Source organism: Heteronotia binoei, chromosome 6 (genome assembly GCF_032191835.1).
Source record: "Heteronotia binoei isolate CCM8104 ecotype False Entrance Well chromosome 6, APGP_CSIRO_Hbin_v1, whole genome shotgun sequence".
Lineage (NCBI taxonomy): Eukaryota > Metazoa > Chordata > Lepidosauria > Squamata > Gekkonidae > Heteronotia > Heteronotia binoei.
Genome location: NC_083228.1, coordinates 146,160,097 through 146,186,314, shown reverse-complemented (window position 1 = coordinate 146,186,314; position 26,218 = coordinate 146,160,097). Strand labels below are relative to the sequence as shown.

Genomic DNA, 26,218 nt, shown 5'->3' with positions numbered 1-26,218 from the left:
GCACAGACCTAATAAACAATAATCACAAACTGAATTATTTCCCACTTGCCATCCATTAATTAATGAGTGTTGGTAAGTTACTGGGTTAAAGACTTTGCATCATTAACAACCCAGCTGGAGAGTGCATTCAGGATTACCTTCAAAAGCATAATTGCAAACAATTGCCATGGTGGGATTCATATAAACAGATCCTCTATAAGCCTTTAAAATTACGCAGCCACCCAATTCAGAGTTGAACCCTTCTTACGTTAATCAGGACTTCATAAACGGAGGGATAATCAGGTGCCCAGGAAACTATAAATTACATTCCTTTAACCAGACCAAGCAAATAGGGTTTTACGTCACCACGTCATTAGTTATTGTCCCCCTGATATTAATACAGATCCAACATGGAAACCCCAGGCGGAATATGTCCAGGGTCCTAGCAGGTCTTGTATATAGAAGAAGCCAGATCACCTAGTCAACTTAATGCAAAGGGGGAAAAAAAGAAAAACTTTATTTTAGTGTCTTCCACCTTAGCACTTAGAAAGAACTTAGAAACAGCGTGGAGGAAAACCATTATAAGGACCCATGCGAGGGAGGTGAGGGGGGCTATTATCTGCATTCAGTATAGGGTATCCAACAGGAAAAAGGACATGGGGAAAGCTGAGAAAAGACCAAAGGGTTTTGAGTAGTGGGGATAGTAAGCAAGAAGGAAAGAAAGAAGGAAAAAGAAACAACCACCACCCGGCTTTAATTGCAAGAATCCAAAGACTGTCCATGCTTCACGGCGCAAGCCTCAAGTGTCCATTGTTCCTGGTACAGTCTCTCCTTCAATAGCACGTAGATAGTCTTCTGCACTTTGTGGGGTGTGAAATAGGACTCTTCTGCCATTGCGAATCAGCACCAATGTAGACGGAAAAAGGATAAAGTTCTCCACCTTTAATTTCCGAGCTAATTCCTTGGCTGTCTTATATGCACGACGCTTTTGAATTATTGCAATTGGGAGATCTGGGTAAAGTGAAAAAGAGGCTGGTTGGCCCTGCCAGAAAATGCCCTCCCCCTGGAGAAGAGGAGGTTGAGGGGGACATGATTGCTCTCCTGAAGTATTTCAAGGGCTGTCACTTAGAGCAAGGTGGGCAGCTGTTCATGTTGGCAGCAGAGGAAAGGACTTGTGTGGAGAAACGCCATCTTGGTTAATGTTGGTTAATGTTGGTGCTTGGTTGGAGGGAAACATGAAACTACTAGGCAGGCTGTGCGGCCTAGTCTTCCCTTCACTCCCCCCCTCCCTTCCAGAGTTAAACCATCCTAGAGGGGAAGGAAGTTCTTTAGCCTTCCCCTCATTCCCTCCTCCCTTCTGGAGTTAAACCAGTAACTCTAGGGGGAAAGCCTCCTAGAGAGGCAGGTAGTTCTTTTGGTTCTTTTTATTTGAATTAGGCAGGAAAAGGGCAGTTTTGCAGCTTGCCCTCCAAGAGAGAGGTTGTGAGTCTGTGTGCTCCTGACTGTGGAGAGGCCTACCCAAGAGGAGGAGGAGGACCCCAGGCAGTCAGACCGAGTAAGTAATTCACACGGTAGACCAAGTTTACACCAGGGATGAGAGGATGCGTTTAAATCCACCTTTTATTTGCCCTTCTTGTTGCTGATCAGGTGCTGTGCTAAACTTTTACATGTAGCTGTTTTTGTTTTCTTTGTTTTTTTTTTATTTCTCTTATTAAACATTTTTACTGTTTTGAATGCTGGCAGTCAAACTCTGTACCACATAGATCCCCAACCGCTTAGACCACGCTGCTTTATGAAGGGGGCCCCGGGGAAGGGGGAAGGCATGCAGTTGGATAAGGTGCCAATCCTCCAGGGGTTCCCCGAAGAAATGCTGTGGTCTCTGTGATACCCAAGTACAGGGTGGCAGATGTGAGGAAAAGCCCCCTCTTTTCCCGAACATCATAGTCATCAGTAGGGTTGCCAGGGCGCCTGGAGAAGTGAGCTCGCACACGTCTGGCCAGAGAGTGTGGGCAAAACTATCCAGGAACCTAAAGGGACTTATGTGTACAAGCAGCCACAAGTTATGAAGGCATTCTAACCCGGTACAGAGTGCTTGCTAACACAAACGAACGTTTCCCCGTCACAGCATGGGCCAGCCATGGAGCGGAAGAAGCTGCGCCGCCACGGAGCTATCCAGGCGACCGGTTATGCAGCGCTGAACATGGAATCCACCGTGTAACGCTAACACCACTCGTAGCCATCTTCCCACCAGGCTGGACTTCATTCCCTCATAGTGGAAGTCTCACGTACACACCCTGTGTCACCTTTAGCCCGCAAGCAACCCGTCTGTCCCATGAATGGATTAACAGCTCAACTGTTGCTCCTTTTGTCTGTCAAAACCCTGGACAAAGGCTCCTACTCAGAAGATGATGGGATAAGAGGAAGACCATCTCCTGTCAAAGCCAAGTCTTTTGTCTATACCGGGGATACCTAGGTCAATATTTGGTTCCCTATTGTCACCTCCCCAGATAAGCTTAAGTATTTAGCCATTTCCATTCTTCTTCCCGACTGACACCTTGGAGCCGCCCCAGGGCCTGTTGCAATCTGGAAGTTTTCTCAGGTACACAGGACCCAGGCGAAGTTCATTGGTAAAGAGCAGGTACCCAATTAGGTGCAACCAAGGAACTCGCCATTGGCTCTGCAAATGTCCAGCCTTCAGGGTCATTGCAGAGCCTCCCCTTTCTCCTCCCTGATACCTCCCATCCCCTGAGGGCTCAAGAGAGTCCTTATAACCTGTGGACTAGCTACCCACAGGTGTGCTTCTATCAGTAACCGACCTTCCGCTGCATAGATCCATCCCCGATTCCTGATCAGTTTCGGGTCCCTTTCCCAATTCCCTCGCTTGTCGCCCACTGGAGCCTTCCTCGAAGACTACGATAGGTAATATCACTCTGTATGTCTATCCTTTTATGTTCCCCTATCGATCTATCTATATTTCTTAGGACTGTGTGAGTGTATGATTGTATGTGTATTTTTATCTTGTATGGAAGTCTATATATTTTTCCAATAAATTATAATTGGTTTTACTAAATTAGAGTCTCATTATTTGAGCATCACTCTCTGGCTGGTTAATCTTGTATACATAGGTAAAAAGATTCCGAGTGAGCCAGGTGCCCACCTAACTAATTCCCCAAACTCGTTTTGAAGGCATTTTGGCTTACACAGAGGACCTTGAGGCCTGGCCTCATAGCTGTAGAGGGGGATTGGGAGGCCTGTTCCTCTCAATCTGAACCCCTAGACTGAGCAGGTGGTGGCAGCGAGCCCAAGTGGCCGGAGGAGAAATAGCTCCCTCCAGGAGTTGGCGACTCAATAGGGAGTTGACGGGACCGGGTCTGAAGGCAGAATTGGGCCGGTTCCGTCACATTTGGAGGCAGCGGTGGGATCAGAACAAACAAAAAACTTGATTGGCCAGGCATTTTTTTTTTAATTTGGCATTTTGAATTTGATACGTGCAAGCTGTCAGAACTTGTAACTTTCCTATGCACTGTTAGCATAACTGACTCCATGTTGTAACAGACACTAACCAGAGGTATCCGGCATTAGGCCTGCAACTAACATTCCTTTGCATTTCAAACAAACTGTGATCTCTGAGGGGTGACCGATAGCCTCTGGCCAGCATCTGCAGGTGTCCCTTTGAAGCTGGGCTGAGCAGGCCTTCACAGCGGGACTCTATCCTCCCTCGCTGATAACGGGTCCTGGGAAACAGACAGTTGTCTCTAGCCGTGTGAAAGATCGTTTTATTGTTGTCACCATAACTGCATAAAATGAAACCAATGCTAGTTCTAGTTATCAGTGTTATTCTGTACTCTGAGCTTTGTAGTTCTCAATAAACGCCTATACTTTGCAACAAAGTCCTGGGCCTCGATTGACGTTCTTCAAGTTCTGACATTATAACACTGATCCCTTTTTTCTGGGACTTATCCGAACTGGCAACTTGGCTGCATGGCAGCAAAAGCTCCAGACGACGGAGAGCCCAGCACACCACCGGAGGAGAGACCGCTAGAGCCCGGGGTGACGGCCGTGAGACGGAAGATCCGCGACCCGGCACACTTCTCCACCGACGTCTTCCACTCGCGGAGCTGGAGCCCGCAGAAGTCCACAACGCTCACGGACGCCACGGAAGAGAGGCACCGAGCGCTCGCCACCGGCGGCGGCGGCGACAACTGGGACCAGGGCAGGGAAGAAGGGCCGCCCGCCGGGAACGGAGACGCGGCCCAAACGCTCCGCAACGAGATGTTCGACTGGGTGAAAGACATCCACAACTTGGTCCACGATACCCGCATGCAGTTGGCGGAAGAGATGCAACAGCAGCTGGGGGCGATCCGCAACCAGTTGAGGGCCCTGCAGGGGGGCGCGCCGGCAGGGCCGCCGGGCGGGGGCCCCGCGCAACCTGCGGGCCCCGCCGGAGGGGTCCCGGGAGCCCCAGCTGACGGAGGAGGAGGAGGGGGCGGCCCCGCCTGACAGCCGGCCGCCCCCGTGGCCCCCGCCGCCCCGGCAGCACCCGCCGCGCCCGCGGCCCCCGCCGCCCCAGCGGCCCCAGGGGGAGGAGGCGATGGGAGAGCCCGAGAACTGCAGATCACATTCGATGGTGACGGGGACGAGGTGGAGTACTTCACCATCCAGTGCAACAACTTTTTCACACACTGGGGGGCCAGCTACCCGACAGAAGCCAGCCGCGTGGACCACATCGCCTCCCGCCTCAAAGGAGCCGCGAGGAAATGGTATGTGGGGTTGTACACCGGGCGAAAACCCGAACTAGCCACGGTGGCGGAGTTCCTCCAGGCCATGCTGCGACAGTACGGGGACCCCCTGCGGGAGGAGAAGGCCATCGAAGCCCTCCAAAGGATCGAGCAGGGGAGCCGCACAACCCGAGAGTACACGACCGAGTATGGCCCACTGCGCGGCCATGAGGGGCTGGAGCGAACTGATGAAGTACACGGCGTTCAAGAACGGCTTGAACGCCAACATCCTCGACCGATGCTACCACCAGGGGAGACCCGACACCCTGGTGGGCTGGATCCAACTGGCGGGAGAGGTGGAGACGAACCTACAGCATGTGGGGATGCGCCGCCAGCAACAACTCGGGAAAAGGGCCGGGAAACCAAACTCTTCGGCGCCGAAGCAGGAAGGAAAGAGGCAGCCGCTGACTTCCACCCCCACGGGGGGTACCAGGAGATGCTTCAGGTGCGGGGACCGGGGCACCTAGCCGCCAGCTGCCCGACGAGACCCCCGTCGGCCACGCCAACCCCCAAGCCGACCGGGGGCACCCCGAAGAAGGGAGGGGGACGCGCCAAAGAGCCCAGTCGGGGCGCCGTCGCCACATCCATGGCGACTGACGAGGATACTATAACCATTGCAGGGTCGAGCGAGGAGTTGTGTGATCCCGAGGCGGCGGGAAACGACAGCGACCTGCTTTAATAGGGGCCGCAAAGCAGGTCCGGGAATCGCCGGCACCCATGACGGCGAGAATAACCGGGGAACTTTTATTTATGGCAGTGACATTATTGAACCCCAGGCTGAAACGCTTCATGCATGCCCGAGCTTTAATAGACTCAGGATGCACAAGAGACATCATTACCCCCCGCCTAGTGGAGGCCCTCGGGTTAACGAGATCCCCCCTATCCCACCCGATCCAGTTTGAACAGATGGACGGGACAGTAATGAAAGGGGAGCCATGCACCGAAGAGACCCAAGCGGTGCCGGTGGGGACCGAGGATCACTGGGGCATAGAGGTGTTCGTGATAGCGCCCTCCTCCTCGTTCGATATAGTGGTGGGGGCGGGGTGGCTAGCCAGGCACCAACCAGACATACAATGGGAAGCACAAGTAGTGCGTTTCCCGGACTGGCGGTGCGAACATCACCACTGGCGGAAGGAGAGGGGGCCCAAGGCACCGCCCCGGAATAAGAGACTGTGCCTGACCATAGAGGAGGTAAAATCGATCCCCAAAGAGTATCGGGACTTACAGAGGGCATTTAGCGAGCAAGAGGCGGACGAGTTGCCCCCGCACCGCCCCACCGACTGCGCCATCGAGCTCATACCCGGGCAAGAGCTACCAAAAGCTAAGCTCTACTCGATGGGCTGGGCGGAGAAGGCAGAACTGAAAAAATTCATAGACAAAAACCTGAGGTGGGGGTTCATCCGCCCCGCAACGGCCCCGCACACCGCTCCCGTGCTTTTTCGCACGAAAAAAGATGGCAGTCTGAGACTTTGCACAGATTTTCGCGGGATAAACGGGATTTCCATGTCGAACGCCTACCCGATCCCGCTAATAAAGGACCTCCTTAGCACGGTAGCCGAGGGCAAGGTGTTCACCAAACTGGACCTCCGCGACGCGTATTTTAGAGTCCGCATCAAGGAGGGGGACGAATGGAAAACGGCGTTCAATACGCCGATGGGACAGTTTGAATACCTGGTGATGCCGTTCGGACTACAAGGGGCGCCGGGGGTCTTCATGAACTTTATAAATGAGGTGTTGAGGGAATACCTGTACAAGGGGGTGGTGGTTTACCTGGATGACATCATTATTTATTCGAAGGACCTTGAGTCACATGTGCCGTTGGTCCGACGGGTATTAACCACCCTGTATCAGAACAAAGTATATGCCAAACTGGCCAAGTGCGAGTTCCACAAGTCGGAACTGGACTACCTGGGTTTCAGAGTGTCAGGGGAAGGGTTAGCCATGGACCCCGCGAAAATCCAGGCAGTAATAGACTGGGAACCGCCCCGAACCCGACGGCAGCTACAATCTTTCCTCGGGTTCGCCAACTTTTACCGCGGGTTCATCCAAGGGTTCGCCAAGGTGATGCTGCCCCTCACCGAGCTCCTAAAAACAAAGGTGAAAGGGGAGGAGGCGAAAAAACCCGGGGCGCACCTTAACTGGTCTCCCGAGTGCCAGAGGACATTCGATGAATTGAAAAGGTTGTTCACCAACGAGCCGGTACTGGCCCACCCCAACGAGCTAAAACCCTTCGTGGTGCAATGCGACGCCTCCGACGTCACGGTGGGGGCAATATTGATGCAACGGGACGAAGGGGGTGAACTCAGACCGTGCGCATACATTTCCCACAAATTCTCAAACGAACAGAGGAACTGGTCAGTGTGGGACAAGGAAGCGTTTGCAGTCACGTTCGCGCTTAAGACCTGGCAATCGTGGCTAGAAGGCGCCCGAGTCCCGTTCGAAATCTGGACCGACCATAAAAACTTAGAGGCGCTGACCGGTCGGCGCAAACTAACTGCAAAACAAATACGGTGGGCGGGGTTTTTCGCCAAATTCGACTTCGTGTTGAAACACATCCCCGGCACCAAGAATTCCTTAGCCGATGCTCTGTCACGCATGCCCCAACACGACAGCCAAAGGGAGGAGGTGATAGACTCCCTCGTCCCCCCTTCCCAGGTAGCGAGCGGAGTCACCACCAGATCGGGAAAAAAAACCGGGGTTCCGGAATTGCAGGGGGAGGGCCGATTCGTGACCGAAACCGAGGCGGAGGGAGAGGAACGGCCCGAGGGGCTGGAAAAGGGGGAGAAGGGACTTTGGTACCATCAAGGGAAAATTTATGTGCCCAAGACCTTACGAAAGGAGGTACTGATGCAATGCCACTCCAGCCGACTAGCGGGGCACTTTGGCTATGTCAAAACTCTGAACCTAGTCACTCGGCAGTTCTGGTGGCCCCAATTGAAAAGGGATGTGTCAGAATTCGTGAGTTCCTGCCCGACCTGCATTATGGCGAAACGGAGAGGGGGCAAGCCCCCAGGCCACCTGGTCCCCCTCCCCACAGCGACAAGACCATGGGCGGTAGTGTCCATGGACTTTATAGTCGAGCTACCGCCCTCCCAAGGCAAGACGGTGATCCTAGTGGTAGTGGACACTTTCTCAAAGCAAGCCCACTTTATCCCCTGCAAACAGCTACCCACTGCCAAAAAGCTAGCCTATCTCTTCTTCAATCACGTGGTCCGCCTCCACTCCTTCCCGGACAAGGTCATTAGTGACCGCGGGCCACAGTTCGTTGCCAACTTCTGGCGGGAGTTTTGTAAGATTTTGGGTATGGAGCAGGGTCTCAGCTCAGCCTACCACCCCCAGACGGACGGCCAGACGGAGAGGGTTAACGGGCTGCTAGAGCAGTACTTGCGCTGCTACGTAAACTACCAGCAGTCGAACTGGGTGGAGCTACTGGCCTTTGCAGAATACGGGTACAACAACAGCCTTCACAGCTCCACCCAGACCTCCCCGTTCCAAATAGTCAATGGTTATGAAGGCAAACCCTTCCCTCACCTCCCCTTACCAGCCGGGGCCCCAGAGCAGACCTCGTGCCAACAGTGGTGGGAAGGGATCCGTAAGGGATGGGAAGTGATTCAGCAAAACTTAGAGAAAGCCAAATCAGAGTACAAACGCCAGTTTGACAAAAAGCACTCACCCCAATGGGAATTCAAAGAAGGGGAAAGGGTATTCCTGTCGACCAAGAACCTTCCACTCCCTCAGGCGTGTCGAAAACTAACCTATAAGTACTTGGGTCCGTTCAAAATAAAACGGGTCATCAATGAAGTGACGGTGGAACTAGAGTTGCCCAAGCTACTGAGTAAAATCCACCCTGTGTTTCATTGCAGCCTACTTCGCAAAGATCCTGGAGCTACATCCTGGCACCCTCGCCCTCCAGAGCCACCTCCTACGCGAGTGAACGGCCAGAGCCACCATGAGGTGCAGGAAATCCTAGACTCCAGGGTCAAACGGGGGGTACTGTACTACCTGATACGATGGAAATATTTCCCCCCGAGCTGTGACGAGTGGGTCAAAGCTAGCGATGTATCTGCCCCTCAACTGCTTAAGAAATTCCACCTACTGTACCCGCACAAGCCCAAGGCGAAAGCTTAGGGGGGGCAGTATGTCAGAACTTGTAACTTTCCTATGCACTGTTAGCATAACTGACTCCATGTTGTAACAGACACTAACCAGAGGTATCCGGCACTAGGCCTGCAACTAACATTCCTTTGCATTTCAAACAAACTGTGATCTCTGAGGGGTGACCGATAGCCTCTGGCCAGCATCTGCAGGTGTCCCTTTGAAGCTGGGCTGAGCAGGCCTTCACAGCGGGACTCTATCCTCCCTCGCTGATAACGGGTCCTGGGAAACAGACAGTTGTCTCTAGCCGTGTGAAAGATCGTTTTATTGTTGTCACCATAACCGCATAAAATATAACCAATGTTAGTTCTAGTTATCAGTGTTATTCTGTACTCTCAGCTTTGTAGTTCTCAATAAACGCCTATACTTTGCAACAAAGTCCTGGGCCTCGATTGACGTTCTTCACGTTCTGACACAAGCACCCAGAGGAAGCAACAGAGGTTTTGTTTTATTTTCGGGTCAACTGGAGTAGGGAAAGTTTAGTTTAGTTAGGATGGAGCGTGCCCAGAGACGGGACATCCTGAAGATGACAAAGCCACAGCTCCAGGAAGAGTGCGCAAAGCAAAAGCTGGAGTGTGACAACATGACTGTAGTAGATATGCAAGACCTCCTGTTGGAGCATCATCAGCATGCAGGGGCACCTGCAGAAGGGCACCCCACCCAGTCAGAAGCAACCTTACAGCTACAATTGCAACTGGAGAGAATGCGTATCGAGGCGGACCGAGACCGCAGACGGGAGGAAAGAGAGAGTGAAAGAGAGAGGGATGAAAGACAAGCTGAGATCCGCAGATGGGAGGAAAGAGAGAGGGATGAGATCCGCAGCCGGGAGGAAAGAGAGAGGAAAGAAAGACAGGCCGAGATCCGCAGACGGGAGGAAAGAGAGAGGGATGAAAAACAAGCTGAGATCTGCAGATGGGAGCAGGAAGAGCAACGTCGCCATGAGCTTGAGGTGCTACATCTGAAAGCTGAACAAAGCAAAAAGATCAAAGTCACCCCCAAAGACTTTGCAGTGTACAAAGAGGGAGAAGACCCCTCCATATACCTCTCCAACTTTGAGAAGGCAGCCAAACAGTGGGGAATTGCAGAGGAAGACTATATGTCTTACCTCTGTAGCATCCTGACTGGAGAACTTTCAGCCATCTATCACAGCATGCCTATGGAAGATGGGGGGATAACTTTTGTAGCCTACAAAGAAAGCCACTGTATTTAAAAGGTTTAAACTGGGGGCAGACCACTTCCGAAAGCAGTTCAGGGGTTTAGCCCCACAAGAATGTAAATCCTATTCTGAATTTGGTGTAAAGCTAGGTGATCTTGGGAAGAGATGGGTAGAGGAAGAAAAGGCCCAGGATTTTAAGGCTTTGTTTCAGTTGTTGATTTTAGACCAGTTCTACTTCAGACTTCCCATAGAGTTGAAATGCCTGGTAAAAGATAGGAAAACTAAAACCATTACAGAGGCCTCAGAACTGGCGGACGAGCTGGTGCAGAACAAAGAGGGGTTGAATTGGATCCCTTCCCAGTTGGGAAGGGGACAAAAGGGGTCCTTAAGGGGTGGAAAGGAACAACCGTCACCCAAAAGGGAAGGGAAACCTGCCCAGGAAGAGGGTAGGAAATCCCCTGATTTGACTAATCACGTGCTTTCAGCTGTGGCCAGCCTGGGCACTTAAGGTCGGCCTGCCCAGAGCTGCAAGTTGAAACCCACAGACCCACAGCAAAAGCACCAGTCACTCCAAAGGTGAAGGAGGAGTATGTGGCCGTGGTAAGCCATGAATGTCTTTTCACCAGAATGGAGCCTGCAGAGGCCTGGAGTGATTTTGTTGAACCAGTAAGGCTTAAGGACCGGTTGGTTTTGGGATATGCTGACACTGGCTCTTCAGTCACCCTTGTGAGGGCAGATCTGGTGTCAGAAGCTGACATTGTCCCTGATATGGCATTCAGAATCAAGGGGGTTCTGGGACCACCCGCCGAGATTCCTGTGGCCCGGATGCCAGTGGAATGGCGAGGATCAGCAGGTCTTATGGAGGTTGGGGTAATGAAGGAACAGACAGTTCCAGTGTTATTGGGCCGGGATTTGTTGGTTGGCCAGTACTCTATCAATGCTGTAAACCGCAGCCAAACCCTCAGAGGAAAGTGGGAGGAGGAAGGCAACTTTAGAGAAGCCACCTCACCACCAACCAGGGAGGGGGAAAAAGCCCAGATTACTGAGGACGAAGAGAGGTCAGTCACCCAGGAGGGGGAGGACCAGCCTGTCTCAAGCCCTGCAGGAGGGTGTGCCCAATGGGAAGAGGGGTGCCAATTTCCCCAAGGGCAGCAAGATGCTGTGGAGCCTTCCAGGCAGGAAGGATTTCAGTTGGTTGACACTGAAAAACCAACTGGGGGGGCAGAGAACCCAAAACAAACTTTGGCTGAGTGTCCTGGGAATAGTGGGACTATGGGTGGCTTGGAGGAGCTGAGGGCAGAGAGTCTAGGAGAACCAGAAACTTTCCTGTCAGAGATCCAACGTGACCCTAGTCTGGAACCGCTGCGTAAGGTAGCAAGGGACCAGGAAGTGGAGTTCTCAGAAACTCTGACTGAACAAGTGGTATGGAAGCAGGGTCGCTTATATAGGCTCTGGTTGCCACCTGGTAGACGAGTGACTTGGGAAGCAGTTCAACAGCTTGCGGTTCCCAGGAAATACAGGCTGAAGCTCTTGGAGCTGCCACATGACATACCATCTGCTGGACACTTAGGGATTAACAAGACCAGACAGAGGCTTTTGTTAAATTTTTACTGGCCGAAGCTGGCTCAGGATGTGAGGGACTACTGCAAGTCGTGTCCAACCTGCCAAAAGGTGGGCAAAAGTGGGTGCAAAGCACGAGCTTCTTTGCAGTCCCTTCCTATCATGGGAGAGGCATTCCAAAGGGTAGGAATCGACATTGTGGGCCCGTTCCCAAAACCCACTCAGAGAGGCAAACGATTTATATTAACTATTGTGGACCACGCAACCAGATACCCAGAAGCAGTGCCTCTAGCCTCCACTGAGGCTCCAGTAGTAGCAGAAGCCCTGATCAAGGTGTTCTGTCAACTGGGGTTTCCTGCTGAAATTCTGACAGACAGGGGGCGTAACTTTCTGTCAGAACTAATGGAGTGTTTGTGGAAATGCTGTGGAGTGAAACATCTGAAAACCACAGCCTACCATCCTCAGTCAAATGGGTTAACGGAGAGGTTTAATGGGACTTTGAAAGGAATGCTAAGAGCCTATGTGGATACTCATCCCCAAGACTGGGATGAAAAACTGCCACAATTATTATTTGCTTATAGGGAGGTACCCCAGGAATCCACCGGGTTCTCTACTTGTGAACTTATGTTTGGCCGAAGGGTCAGGGGACCTCTAGACCTGGTCAAGGAGAGATGGGAGGAGAAAATCCCAAAGGCTAAAATGTCAGTAGTGGACTATGTGTTGTCCTTCAGGGAACGACTGCAAGAGATGATGGATCTGGTGAGGGAGAACCTGCTCAAAGCAATCAGAACAGTTGGTATAACAAAACAGCCAGATCCCGAACTTTTGAAATAGGGGATAGGGTGATGGTTTTCCTGCCACTGCGCACGAATAAACTAAAAGCTGATTGGGACAGTCCCCATATAATTGTGGACCAATTGGACGATGTCACATATGCAGTGTCTATGGAGAGGTCTGGGCAAAAGACTAAAGTGGTGCATGTGAATATGCTAAAGCCCTTCTTAGAGAGGCCCATGGTGCTGCATCTCTCTCTCTCTCGGCTTGGCTTCGCGAACGAAGATTTAAGAAGGGTGCAGTAGTCCACGTCTGCTGCAGGCTCGCTGGTGGCTGACAAGACCAATGCGGGACAGGCAGGTCCGGCCACAGTGGCTGCAGGGAAAAGTCTGGTTTAGGGTTGGTGCTGTAGCAGTGCGATTCTTCCTCAATCTCCTTTTGTCCTCAAGACCAGCTATGCGTGCGTTCTCAAAGGAAGAGACAGCCTGGTGGATGGTGTGCCTCCATGCTTTGCGATCTGAGGCTAGGTCAGACCACTGGTGATGGTTGATGCGACAGGTGCCAAGGGATTTCTTCAAGGAGTCCTTGTACCTCTTCTTTGGTGCCCCTCTATTTCGATGGCCGGTGGAGAGTTCGCCATACAGGGCAATCTTGGGAAGGCGGTGGTTTTCCATCCTAGAAATATGCCCAGCCCAGCGCAGCTGCTCCTTCAACAGCAGTGCCTCGATGCTGGTAACCTCCGCCCGCTTGAGGACTTCAGTGTTGGTCACAAAGTCACTCCAGTGGATGTTGAGGATGGTGCGAAGGCAGCGCTGATGAAAGCGCTCAAGGAGTCGCAGGTGATGACGGTATAAAACCCAAGATTCGGAGCCGTAGATGAGGGTTGTCATCACAACCGCTTTGTAAACATTGATCTTTGTGCCTTTTTTCAGATGCTTGTTGCTCCACACTCTTTTGTGCAGTCGGCCAAATGCACGGTTTGCCTTTGCCAGCCGGTTGTCAATCTCCTTGTCGATCTTGGCATCTGAGGAGATGATGCACCCCAGGTAGCTGAACTGCTGGACTGTCTTCAGAACTGATTCACCCACAGTGATGCAGGGAGGGTGATAATCTTCCTGGGGTGCAGGCTGGTGGAGAACTTCTGTCTTCTTCAGACTAACTTCTAGGCCGAATAGCTTGGCAGCCTCTGCAAAGCAGGACGTCATATGCTGCAGAGCTGATACCGAGTGGGAGACGAGTGCAGCATCATCAGCAAACAGTAGCTCTCGGATGAGTTTTTCCATTGTCTTGGAGTGAGCCTTTAGTCGCCTCAGGTTGAACAGGCTGCCATCGGTGCGATAGCGGATGTAGACACCATCGTCATCATCTAGATCTACTGTGGCTCTTTGAAGCATCATGCTAAAGAAGATCGTAAAGAGAGTTGGCGCGAGAACGCAGCCTTGTTTTACACCTGTGCCTATTGGGAAGGGCTCCGAGAGGTCGTTGCAGTGTCTGACTTGGCCTCGCTGGTCTTCGTGTAGCTGGATGATCATGCTGAGGAACTTTGGGGGACATCCTAAACGTTCCAAGATTTGCCACAGGCCTTTCCTGCTAACGGTATCGAAAGCTTTGGTAAGGTCGACAAAAGTCACATACAGAGCCTTGTTCTGTTCCCTGCATTTCTCTTGGAGCTGCCTGAGAACAAATACCATGTCGGTGGTGCTCCTGTTAGCTCTGAAGCCGCACTGGCTCTCTGGGAGGAGTTCTTCTGCAATGGTGGGCACCAGTCTGTTCAGGAGTATTCTGGCAAGGATTTTGCCTGCGATGGAGAGCAGGGTTATCCCCCGGTAGTTGGAGCAGTCTGACTTTTCCCCTTTGTTCTTGTATAGGGTGATGATGATGGCATCGTGAAAGTCCTGTGGTAATTTGCCTTGTTCCCAGCAGGTGACAAGTACTTTGTGAAGTGAGCTATGTAGTACTGTGCCCCCATGCTTCCAGATCTCTGGTGGAATTCCATCAACTCCTGCTGCCTTGCCACTTTTCAGTTGCTTGATGGCTTTAACAGTCTCTTCTACGGTGGGGATCTCATCCAACTCTGTTTTCACTGGTTGAAGTGGGGTGAGGTGGATTGCTGAATCTTGAACTACGTGGTTGGCACTGAAGAGAACCTGAAAATACTCCGACCACCGGTTCAGTATGGATGCCTTGTCTGTGAGGAGCACTTGGTCGTCTGCACTACGTAAGGGACTCTGAGCCTGATATGATGGACCATATACTGCCTTCAGGGCTTCGTAGAACCCTCTTAAATCACCAGTGTCTGCACACAGCTGGGTTCTCTCTGCAAGCTTGGTCCACCACTCGTTCTGAATGTCTCGAAGCTTGCGCTGGAGGTTGCTACATACAGCACGAAAGGTTGCTTTTTTCCCAGGACAGGAGGGCTGAGCAAGATGTGCTTGGTAGGCAGATCTCTTTTTTGCCAGTAAATCTTGGATCGCTTGATTGTTCTCATCAAACCAGACCTTGTTCTTCCTTGTGGAGAACCCGAGGACTTCTTCAGAGATCTGCAGGACGGTAGTTTTTAGGTGTTCCCAGAGTGCTTCTGGAGAAGGGTCTGTGGGGCAACTGGGGTCCTCAATTCTTGACTGGAGTTTTGCCTGGAAGGCAGCTTTAACTTCGGCTGACTGGAGACTGCCAACCTGAAACTTCCTCCGAGGGATACCTCCTCTCCTGGGTGTGGGTTTAAAGTGAAGACGGAGATTGCAGCGTACAAGACGATGATCCTTATGACATTCTGCACTGGGCATTACTCGGGTGTGTAAGACATCTCGAAGGTCTCTCTGGCGCACCAGAATGTAGTCGATAAGGTGCCAGTGCTTGGACCGTGGGTGCATCCAGGTTGTCTTCAGACTGTTCTTCTGCTGGAAGATAGTGTTGGTGATGGTGAGCTGGTGCTCCATGCAGAATTCTAGCAGGAGGCGCCTGTTGTCATTGCAGTTGCCAATGCCGTGTTTGCCAAGTACTCCTTTCCAGGCTTCCGAGTCTTTACCTACTCTGGCATTGAAGTCGCCAAGGATGATCACCTTGTCCTCTGTAGGGGTCTTCCGTACGAGGTTGTGTAGATCAGCATAGAACTTGTTCTTTTCTGCAGGATCTGCTTGAAGGGTTGGGGCATACACGCTGAAGAGTGTTACATGCTGCTTGTTTTGAAGTGGGAGGCGCATGGACATGATGCAATCTGAGAGATCTGTTGGCAGGTTTTCGAGTTTGGAGGCAATGGAGTTCCTGACCATGAAGCCAACGCCAGAAAGGCGGCTCTCAGCCTTTGACTTACCTGACCAGTAGAGGGTATAGCCAGCACCGTGTTCTTGAAGACTACCTTCCTCAGGGAAACGGACCTCACTGAGAGCTGCTATGTCGATATTCAACCTGAGAAGTTCGTGGGCAACTAGAGCAGAGCGTTCAGGGCGACCACTGTCTACTGTGTCAAGCATGGTGCTGCATATAACCAGACAGGAAGGAAATCTTGAGATGATAGATGATGACCCATTGGATGTTCTAGCCTATTTTTCAGAACCGGTACAGTGGGAAGAGTTGTGGTCTGAAACTATATCTATGCCGGACAAAGAAAAGATCCTTGTGGTTTTGCACCAGTTTAAGGATATTTTCAAGAAAGAGCCAGGAAGAACAGGCCTGGCAAGACATGGGAGTGACACAGGTACTCATGGGCCTATCAGGTGCCCCCCTTACAGAGTCAATGGTAAGCTGCTGGCAGATATCCGGAGGAAGGTCCAAGAGATGCTGAGGATGGGAGTCATCCAACCCTCAGTAAGTTCGTGGGCAGCTCCAGTGGTGTTGGTGGCCAAACCAGATGGCTCAATTAGGTTTTGTGTGGACTACCGAAAATTAAACAGCATCACAAAACCAGATGCATATCCTATGCCAGGATAGATACCCTGCTGGATATGCTAGGCTCAGCTAGGGTGATATCTACTGTGGACTTGTGCAAAGGTTACTGGCAAATGGAATTGGAGTCTGAGGCAAGGGCCAAGTCAGCCTTCATCACAAAGGGACAAAGTGGAGGCAATCCAAAAGTGGGAGGCCCCAAAGTGCCGGTACTCAAAGCTCCAGACTTTGATAAAAGGTTCTTTGTTGCCACCGATGCCTCAGACCATGGGATTGGGGCTGTTTTGATGCAGGACTGGGATGGGACCAAACATCCTGTAGCTTACCTGAGCAGGAAGCTCATTCCTCGAGAAAAGAACCTGTCCTCAGTACAAAAAGAGTGTCTAGCAGTTGTATGGGCGCTAGATAAACTTCGCCCTTATTTGTGGGGACAAGAGTTCACCCTCCTGACTGACCACTCCTCTCTGCAATGGTTACAGACTATGAAGAACACCAATTCTAAATTGCAGAGATGGTCCTGGAGGATTCAGGAGTACAATATGAAGATCGAGCACATTGCTGGACGCCACAATGTGATCGCAGACTTTCTGTCCAGAAAGGATGGTGACGCTTAAGGTGTCAGCCTTCATGTATTGGAGAAATACCTGAATGTTTGTGTAATATTTTGGTTAATGGGTTTCTCCTTGTTTGGTTGGATTCGGCTACGGGGTCACCTCTGTAGAAGGCAACCCCTCCGGCTCAGAATTTAAGGAGGGGGACTTGGTTAATGTTGGTGCTTGGTTGGAGGGGAACATGAAACTACTAGGCAGGCTGTGCGGCCTAGTCTTCCCTTCACTCCCCCCCCTCCCTTCCGGAGTTAAACCATCAACTCTAGGGGGAAGTTCTTTAGCCTTCCCCTCATTCCCTCCTCCCTTCTGGAGTTAAACCAGCAACTCTAGGGGGAAAGCCTCCTAGAGAGGCAGGAAGTTCTTTTGGTTCTTTTTATTTGAATTAGGCAGGAAAAGGGCAGTTTTGCAGCTGGCCCTCCAAGAGAGAGGTTGTGAGTCTGTGGGCACCTGACTGTGGGAGAGGCCTACCCAAGAGGAGGAGGACCCCAGGCAGTCAGACCGAATAAGTAATTCACACGGTAGACCAAGTTTACACCAGGGACGAGAGGATGCGTTTAAATCCACCTTTTATTTGCCCTTCTTGTTGCTGATTAGGTGCTGAGCTAAACTTTTACATGTGACTGTTTTTGTTTTTTTATTTCTCTTCTTATTAAACATTTTTACTGTTTTGAATGCTGGCAGTCAAACTCTGTACCACATAGATCCCCAACCGCTTAGACCACGCTGCTTTATGAAGGGGGCCCCGGGGAAGGGGGAAGGCATGCAGTTGGATAAGGTGTCAATCCTCCAGGGGTTCCCCGAAGAAGTGCTGTGGTCTCTGTGATACCCAAGTACAGGGTGGCAGAGGACCTTGAGGCCTGGCCTCAGAGCTGGAGAGGGGGATTGGGAGTCCTGTTCCTCTCAATCTGAACCCCTAGACTGAGCAGGTGGTGGCAGCGAGCCCAAGTGGCTGGAGGAGAAATAGCTCCCTCCAGGAGTTGGCGACTCAATAGGGAGTTGACGGGACCGGGTCTGAAGGCAGAATCGGGCCGGTTCCGTCACAACTTGTAATAACAGGTTTAAATTAAGAGAGGGAACGTACATGCTGGATATTAGGGGAAACTTTTTAACAGCAAGAGTTGTTCAACGGCAGAATTGGTGGGAGCCTGCATGTTGTGGAAGCAACAAGTCATCCTCTTAGATTTTGTTACCACAACACCTGACCTTTTCTGTGTTTGATCTTGGACTTTGACTTCAGCTTTGTGACTCTAAAGCTTGTGCAGGACCCTTGGACCTCCAGGCTACACTCTCTGGTTTACCCCTTCTGGTAACGACCCTTTGGCTTGTGCACTTTCGGTCTGTGGACTTCTGAGACTAATTTCTGGAATCTGTGCGAGCACCTGAACATGTCTGGCTTGCTGGCTCTAATCCTTATCCTTGCCTCTGGCCAGGACACCATCTCTGGTTAGGGGTGATGGCCACAACACTGGCCTCAGTTGCCCCTCGGCAAGTATCTGGAGAGGCCTCAAAACGATGCATTGCTGTGCAATAGTTTGATTCATGCATTATCCCATGTGGAGCAATTCACACCTTTGGCACCTGTGGGAGATCCTCCTTACCCAGAGAGACTACGCTCAGATAGTTCTCCCGCATGACTTCCCTGTAGAGAGTTTTCTGGCCCGGATCCAGCAGGTCCCATTCTGCTAGGGTGAAATAGATGGACACCTCCTCAAAGGAAAAGGGGCACTGGAAGAAAAAGCAGATTCCCTCATCAGGGATGATGCCAGGCGGAGACTGCTCATTGGAAGGGAGCAGTCTAGGATGGAACGGGATGTATGTCTTGGCATAGGTCAAAGTAGTGGTATTCAGAGCCTCTCTCACCTGGACCACTGTAGAAACTGCAGGAAGAAAAACACCCTTGAGAAAGTAGGAGGGAACCCAGGCTGTCCCCTGCTCATTTCCCCTACCTGGACTGGAGGTAAAGCAGCTGTTTCCACACCTCTGGAATGACTCAACAGCGTCTCTCCACTGCCTGTTAGGAAGAGAAAGGAGGAAGGGTGTTGGTTGTGACATCCTCTTCCAGTTGCTTGTTTGTTCCTCGCTTCACACACTCCCTTCCCAGAAGCTGGAAACCTTGCCCCGTGTACACTCAACACAACCTTTTACTAAATTCTGGGAGAGGCAGAAGAAGAAGTACCCATGAGCCTCAGGGGGTGATAAATGCTGCCAACATATTCCAGGCTTCTGTGAGACCTGAGATGTGCCCTGTGAACTCTGGAGTTCCAAAGGTCACAGCATCCCTGCTGGATCAGACCAAACGACCAGGAATCCCCTTCTCCTGCCAGCTGGCAGTGGGCCCTTCAGTCTGGACTGGGGGTGGAAATAGTGGGGGGGTGGAAATGACATGCCTTTACTTGAGCGCTTCTGGAGAATCCAGGGTAGCATCCGTGCCAAGCTTCATCCCAAGGCCCTCCCCGAATCTCCTGGGATGCCAGGCCACATCTGGCCACCCCTCCTGCAGCACCCGATTTCCTACAGGGGCCTGCCAGGTGCCCCAATAAGAGAGCTCACAAGCTAAATTTCCACATGGTTATTTGGCTCTTATGAACTGGTTTTCGGTGCTCAGTGCTGCCCCAGAAGGCAGAGGCTCCCCGTATTCTCCCGGATGAATAGCTCTGCCCAGTTTTGTCTAACTTTACTTCTCTTTTTTGAGCCCCCCTGAGTTCCTCTTATGGAAGGAAGGTGAGACATGAATGTTCTAATTAAGGGGAGGAACTGCCCTCTATAATTCTGTCAACATCTATATGCGCCCCCTCGCCCAGATTGCCCGGAGATTTGGGCTGGGTTGCCATCAATACGCAGATGACACCCAGCTCTATCTACTAATGGACGGCCGGCCCGCCTCCGCCCCGGGGAACCTGGACCGGGCTTTGCAGGCTGTTGCAACGTGGCTTAGACTGAGTGGGCTGAAGTTAAATCCAGCGAAGACAGAGGTTCTCCATGTGGGTCGTGGCACTCTGGGGAAGGAAATATCTCTCCCGGCCTTTGATGGGGTGCCGCTGAAGACGGCGCAGCGGGTAAAGAGCCTGGGCGTCTTACTGGAGCCTTCATTATCAATGGAGGCCCAGATAACAGCCACTGCCAAATCAGCATTCTTCCACCTGAGGCGGGCGAGGCAGTTGGCCCCTTTCCTAGAGCGTCAGGACCTAGCAATGGTGATCCACGCGACGGTCACCTCAAGACTGGACTACTGTAACGCTCTCTACATGGGGCTGCCTCTGTACCGGACCCGGGAGCTGCAGCTAGTGCAGAACGCGGCGGCCAGGCTGTTACTTGGTCTCCCAAGATGGGAGCATATACGGCCGGGGCTGCGCGGACTGCACTGGCTGCCAATCGTATACCGGATCCAGTACAAAGTGCTGGTCATAACCGTTAAAGCCCTATATGGCCAAGGACCGACCTACCTGAGGGACCGTCTCTCCCCATATGAGCCCCAGAGAGCACTGAGGTCAGTGGGGAAAAGCAGACTGAATATCCCTGGGCCAAAAGAAGTCAAACTTCAAAGCACCCGCACTCGGGCCTTTTCCGTTGCGGCCCCACAACTCTGGAACAAACTCCCAGAGGAGGTGCGGGCCCTGCGGAACTTAGACCAGTTCCGCAGGGCCTGCAAGACCGCCCTCTTCAAACAGGCGTTCACCAATAACTGAATTAATGTTTACCGCCAGATTAATAACGGTTACCGCCAGTGTTGATTTAGGAATGTTTTAATTATTGATTGATTTTAATGTGAATTTTAATGTGAATCTAATGTTTTTAATACTGTATTGTTTACTTGAAATGCTGTTAGCCGCCCTGAGCCTGCTTCGGCGGGGGAGGGCGGGATATAAATAAAATTTTACATTACATTACATTAATCCCCTTTCAGAAGAATGACGGTCAGTGGACATTCAGTGATATGTGCAGAAGTCCTGAATTCTTTTCCTGACCTGAACTCTCCACCCACCACATTCAGGGAGTGCCCCAAGTGTAAACAGGCAGAATGAGACCTTACCACAAGAGAGGGGATCTTGGGCACCCTCCTGGGCCTGCGCCCTCTGCCCTTCCTCCAAGGAAACTCGTTCTGCCTCAGGGAATGGAGCTTCTCTCTCCAAGGATGGTCTCCACATCTGAAAGAGCAGCGAGTGAGAAGGGGAAGAGATGGAACGGAGAAGAGACCAAGCAAGGGATCCTGCCCCACTCCCACTCTTCCATCAGCAGACCCAGTGAGTTGTCTGGAGAGAGAAGAAATTCTCTAGCAGAGGAGGCTACGGAAGGAGGCTGTTAAAGCTCCCATGTGGAAGATTAACACTAGGGCAAATATCTCTCAGGGAAACTTTAGGATGAGGTCTGATATCCTTGCTTGAATTGGACACAGCTGGAGGAAACCCCCTCACCTGCTCTGCCTGCCTCTCCTCCTCGGCCTGACTCAGGAGGAAGCCTTCGGCCAAGGCCACCGCCTGGGAACTGGTCTCCGGCCCACATTCCCTGACCCAGCGCTGCATTTCCTGGGGCAGGAGGGCTAGGAACCTCTCCAGGATCACCAGGTCCACCATCTGCTTCTTGGAGTTCCTCTCTGGCTTCAGCCAGTGGCTGCAGAGTCGATGGAGCCGGCTGCAAACCTCTCGGGGCCCACCAGCCTCACGGTACTGGAACTGCCGGAAGTGTTGGCCATGCACCTCTGAGATCTCTGCGACCTGAGAAGGTGTCTCTGGCATGGGGCTTTCCCAGCCTTCACCACCACCCCCAGCTTGGGTGGGAGGGGGGCCTTTGCTTGCTGTCTTGCCAGCTGCAGCTCCTTCTGGGTCCTGCTCTTCCATCTCCCTCCCCTTCTCTTGGGTCACCTCCGACCGGATAGAGATGCCTTTAGTCACCTGACTGTAAAGAGATACAGACAGTCACATGTCACAAGGAAAGCGAATGAGAATTGCCCTGGTGGATGAGAACTAAAGTGCTTCTTGTGGTTTATAAACATGGTTTAAAATAATTTTGTTGTATGACATAGCAAGCTATTTTAGAGATGCTTCCTGAGTTCTCTGGGAAAGTTAATGGTCTCTGTTTGGCTCCTAAAGGGCGTTACAAGCTTAGCCTCTCAGTACATGGGTTCAGTCTGTCCAAGGGGCTAATTCTTAAGTTAAACTGGGGCCCCAAAAGGACCAGGGGGACTGGTGACCCCTTAACTGTTGTCTGTATCTCTGCAATAGACCTGAGGTCCTAGGCGAGAGCAGCTCTTTCAAAAGCCATGGGGGCCCCCCTTTGAACTGCGGGGTTCACCTGTTAGATCTCCAGCAAACATGTCTTTTGGGGAGGCTGAAAACCAGCTCCTCATGGCTCTCATCACAACTAGAAGGAGACTCTCAAGGCAGTTGCAGGGGCTACTCACATAACCACAGGGGCTCAGTTAATTACTCTCAACATTCCACAGTTACGAAGATACATTTACATATCCATCACCAATTCTGATATTTACTTCCCTATGATTCTCCCCAGAATTAAATCCAAACAAATGGTGACCAGGTGAACTGAGCTTGCTATCCCTGTTTGGTCCTTGCATCTCTAAAGCATCTTCATTATGTCGTATGCTAGTTTGCTGGTCGGTGGGAAAGGGCCATAAGTAGCCGCCAGCGACCACTCTGGTTTGGGGTCAACCCAGGCAGGGCCTAGAATAGCCCCCTCTTCACCTTCCCTGCCCCCCCTCACCCGCCCACACACCACGGGGGGCACTGACGGGTGACCCCTCAAGCCTGAAGTGTCAGAAGGACCCAGGCCCATAAAGGCTTCCCTGGAGGAGGGGGGGATCGAACCCGGCTCTCCCAGATCAGAGCCCCTGCATTAACCGCAGGACACCCCACTGGCTCTCAGCTGGTCCCGGGCAGTTCAGGTGTGCGGGGAAAGGGGGCGGGGGGGGGGGTGCAGCAGAAGACGTGCGGGAGGAAGGGATGGAGTCTGGGGAATGGCCGGGGGGCCCTCGGCGCTCTTGGCCGCAGCAGCATCCAGGGGGCTCCAGGCGCGCCTCACCCCCCCCGTCTCCCTTGGGTGCTGCAAGGCCCCCTGCCCTACCTGGCCGCCTCGCCTTCCCCTCCTCCGGCCCTCGTGGCGCTCGGAGCTGCTGCAGCCTTTGCAACGGGGGGGGGGGGGGGGAGGGTCGCAGGAGGCCCGGCTGCTGCTCTTCCCTTCGGCCCCTCCTGCCCCACCGGCGAAGCACCCCAACCCCAGCAGCAGAGCTTGCACGTCTTCCGTTCCGGGGGCCCCTTTGCAAATGCCGGGCCCGGGCATGCACGCCTTCCTCCCCTCCCCTTCCTGGATATGAAAGGGGCTCCAGCGCCCCCTGGGTCCGGCCTCTGCTCTGCCGGGACTGCAGCTCTCCCAGACGCCTCTCCGTGGGGCGGGACCGCTTTGGGTTGCAGAAGGAAAAAAAATATCCTGCCCCTTTTGCAGGGAGAGCTCAGCCTTGCAGCCTTCCTGCCTCGTTGCAGACGCCTGGGAGGGGCCTCCTTGCACCGAGGGCAGAAGGAAGGAGGGTTCTTCTCTTGCAACCGGGGGAGGGTCGCAGGAGGCCCGGCTGCTGCTCTCTCCTTCGGCCCCTCCTGCCGCACCGCGCAGCACCCCACTCCGGCAGCAGAGCTTGCGCGTCTTCCGTTCCGGGGGCCCCTTTGCAAAGGCCGGCCTGGGCATGCACGCCTTCCTCCCCTTCCCTTCCTGGATTCCGGCTAGGGAAGGGGCTCCAGCGCCCCCTGGGTCCGGCCTCTGCTCTGCCGGGACTGCAGCTCTTCCACACGCCTCTCCGTGGGGCGGGACCGCTTTGCGTTGCAGGACAACAAAATAATCCTGCCCCTTTTGTGGGGAGAGCTCAGCCTTGCAGCCTTCCTGCCTCGTTGCAGACGCCTGGGAGGGGCCTCCTTGCACCGGGGGCAGAAGGAAGGAGGGTTCTTCTCTTGCAAACGAGGGGGGGGGGGGTCAGTCTTTGAAATGGTGGGAGGGGACATGAGCCCTCTGGGATGCCCCCCCAAGCATCACTTCTGTGGCCAGAATCCTAGGCAGGCAGCCCGGCAGCTGTTTTCCCCTTGCATTCTGGGAGCCGCGTTCCACTAAATCAGAGCCCCCCCCCACCCCCGTCCATCCAGGCCAGTGTCCACTCAACCTGGCAGGGCTCCCCCAGGACCTTGCTAGTCTTTCATATCACTTCCTCCCCCCAATCTGGACACGCCAAGCGGATGCTCTTCCCTTGAACCACAGCCCCCGCTCCTCAAATCCCAGCTTTCCTTTCAGCCTACAGACGGTGCTAGTCCTCAGTGCTCTCAGGCAGCCGCCCAGCCCTGGGGCCCATCACAGTCAGTGTTGTCTGCTCAGACCAGCAGCAGCTCTCCAGGGTCTCAGGCCGAGGTCTTTCACATCCGTTTAACTGGAGGTGCCAGGTATGCTCTGCTACCACTGAGCCATGAGCCTCTGGGCCGTGGAAGGAGGAAGGGGCGCTCTGCCTTATGCTGAAGGACCATTAATCTCTCAAGTGCCCATCGTTGTGACTGGCAGCTGCTCTCTTGCATGTACTTGACCTTTTAAACTGGCGACTGGACTGGGGCTCTTCTGCAGGCAAATCAGAGTCTCTGTTGCTGAGCCCCCATCCCTATTGCATTTCTCTCCCCCCCCCCCCCCAAAGCAATTCCTATATATAAGATTTACCAGGCCGCCTCGTTACTCAACCAAAAGGGCCAGAGGGCAACAGGAGCTGACCTCCTGCATCCTTTGCAGGGACGTCTTTGTGTCTTCCTGGTCTCCCCTCTGCAGTTCAAGGCCCCGTCTCCTTTCCTCCAAGGCAGGAAGTGCGCCGGGAAAGTCACAGCTGATGTGGTGAACAGGATCGGCAAGGACAGAAAGTTTTTATTTTAAAAAATCCTCTCCATAAGTGGGTGTTGAACATGCAGACTGGCCTACTTCACAGGGTTGTTCTGGTTGTTTTTTCACCAAGCCTCCCAGTGGGGCAATGATGCTTACAAGCACACGCTGCATGGGCGGGGGGGGGGGGGGCTCTCTTTACCCTTACAGTGGAGCGACAGTCCCTTCCATAAGCAGGTAATTGGCCTCACTAATTCATGCACGGTCAAATCTTTAAGAATGCAAGGAAGGCCCACGTTCAGTGGCAGCTTTCCTCTTAATTCTGGTTTGGGGGCCGAAAGAGGGCTGCCTGGTCCTAATTTTGCAAACAAACAGAAAATAAGGCTGTACAATCGCAAATAAAACACTTTGTGATGTTATAAATTCACAACACGCTGTTAACAGATTTTAACCCCCAATTCACAGTTAATTGTGTTAAATTTATGGCGGCAGCTAGGAGAATTCGTGAGGATTATGTAAAGAAGGGGTCCTGAACTGATGGTATCTCTTCATTAGACCTGAAGGGTTAGGCAAGAGCACCTCTTTCAGAAGCCACGGGGCCTTTGAACAGCGGGGTTCTCCTGGTAGATCTCCAGCAAACTGCCTTGAGGAGACTCACGTAACCACAGGGGCTCAGTTAATTACTCTCAACATTCCACAGTTACGAAGATACATTTACATATCCATCTCCAATTCTGGTATTTCAATCTCTATGATTCTCCCCAGAATTAAATCCAAACAAATGGTGACCAGGTAAACTGAGCTTGCTATCCCTGTTTGGTCCTTGCATCTCTTAAGCATCCTCATTAGGTTGTATGCTAGTTTGCTGGTCAGTGGGAAAGGGCCGTAACTAACTGCCAGCGACCACTCTGGTTTGGGGTTCAATCCAGGCACGGCCCAGAATAGCCCCCTCTTCACCTTCCCAACCCCCCCTCACCCGTCCACACACCACGGGGGGACCTGACAGAAGGACCCAGGCCCATAAAGGCTTCCGTGGAGGAGGGGGGGATCGAACCCGGCTCTCCCAGATCAGAGTCCCTGCATTCACCGCACGACACCCCACTGGCTCTCAGCTGGTCCCGGGCAGTTCAGGTGTGCGGGGAAAGGGGGCGGGGGGGGGTGCAGCAGAAGACGTGCGGGAGGAAGGGGATGGAGTCTGCGGAATGGCAAAGGGCCCTTCTTGATCCTCTTGGCAGCGGCAGCAGCGTCCCGGGGGCTCCAGGCGCGCCTCCTCCTCCCCCCCCCATCTCCCTTGGGTGCTGCAAGGCCCCCTTCCCTACCTGGCCGCCTCGCCTTCCCCTCCTCCGGCCCTCGTGGCGCTCGGAGCTGCTGCTGCTGCTTTTGCAACCGGGGGAGGGTCGCAGGAGGCCCGGCTGCTGCTCTTCCCTTCGGCCCCTCCTGCCCCACCGCCGCAGCACCCCACCCCCGGCAGCAGAGCT

At 52.9% G+C, this 26,218-nt stretch overlaps 1 protein-coding gene across 1 annotated transcript in view; it reads right to left on the bottom strand.

The window, feature by feature from the left end:
- The window catches only part of LOC132574394 (zinc finger protein 436-like), a 37,617-nt gene extending 11,399 nt beyond the window's left edge, over positions 1-26,218 (bottom strand). The window contains exons 1-5 of the mRNA XM_060242757.1: positions 26,060-26,218; positions 21,305-21,781; positions 20,923-21,037; positions 18,839-18,903; positions 18,491-18,617 (exon numbers count right to left, since the gene is read on the bottom strand). Of these exons, the coding sequence (XP_060098740.1) occupies positions 18,491-18,617; positions 18,839-18,903; positions 20,923-21,037; positions 21,305-21,727 (730 nt within the window). The 5' untranslated portion in view covers positions 21,728-21,781; positions 26,060-26,218. The remainder of the gene's footprint in view (positions 1-18,490; positions 18,618-18,838; positions 18,904-20,922; positions 21,038-21,304; positions 21,782-26,059) is intronic.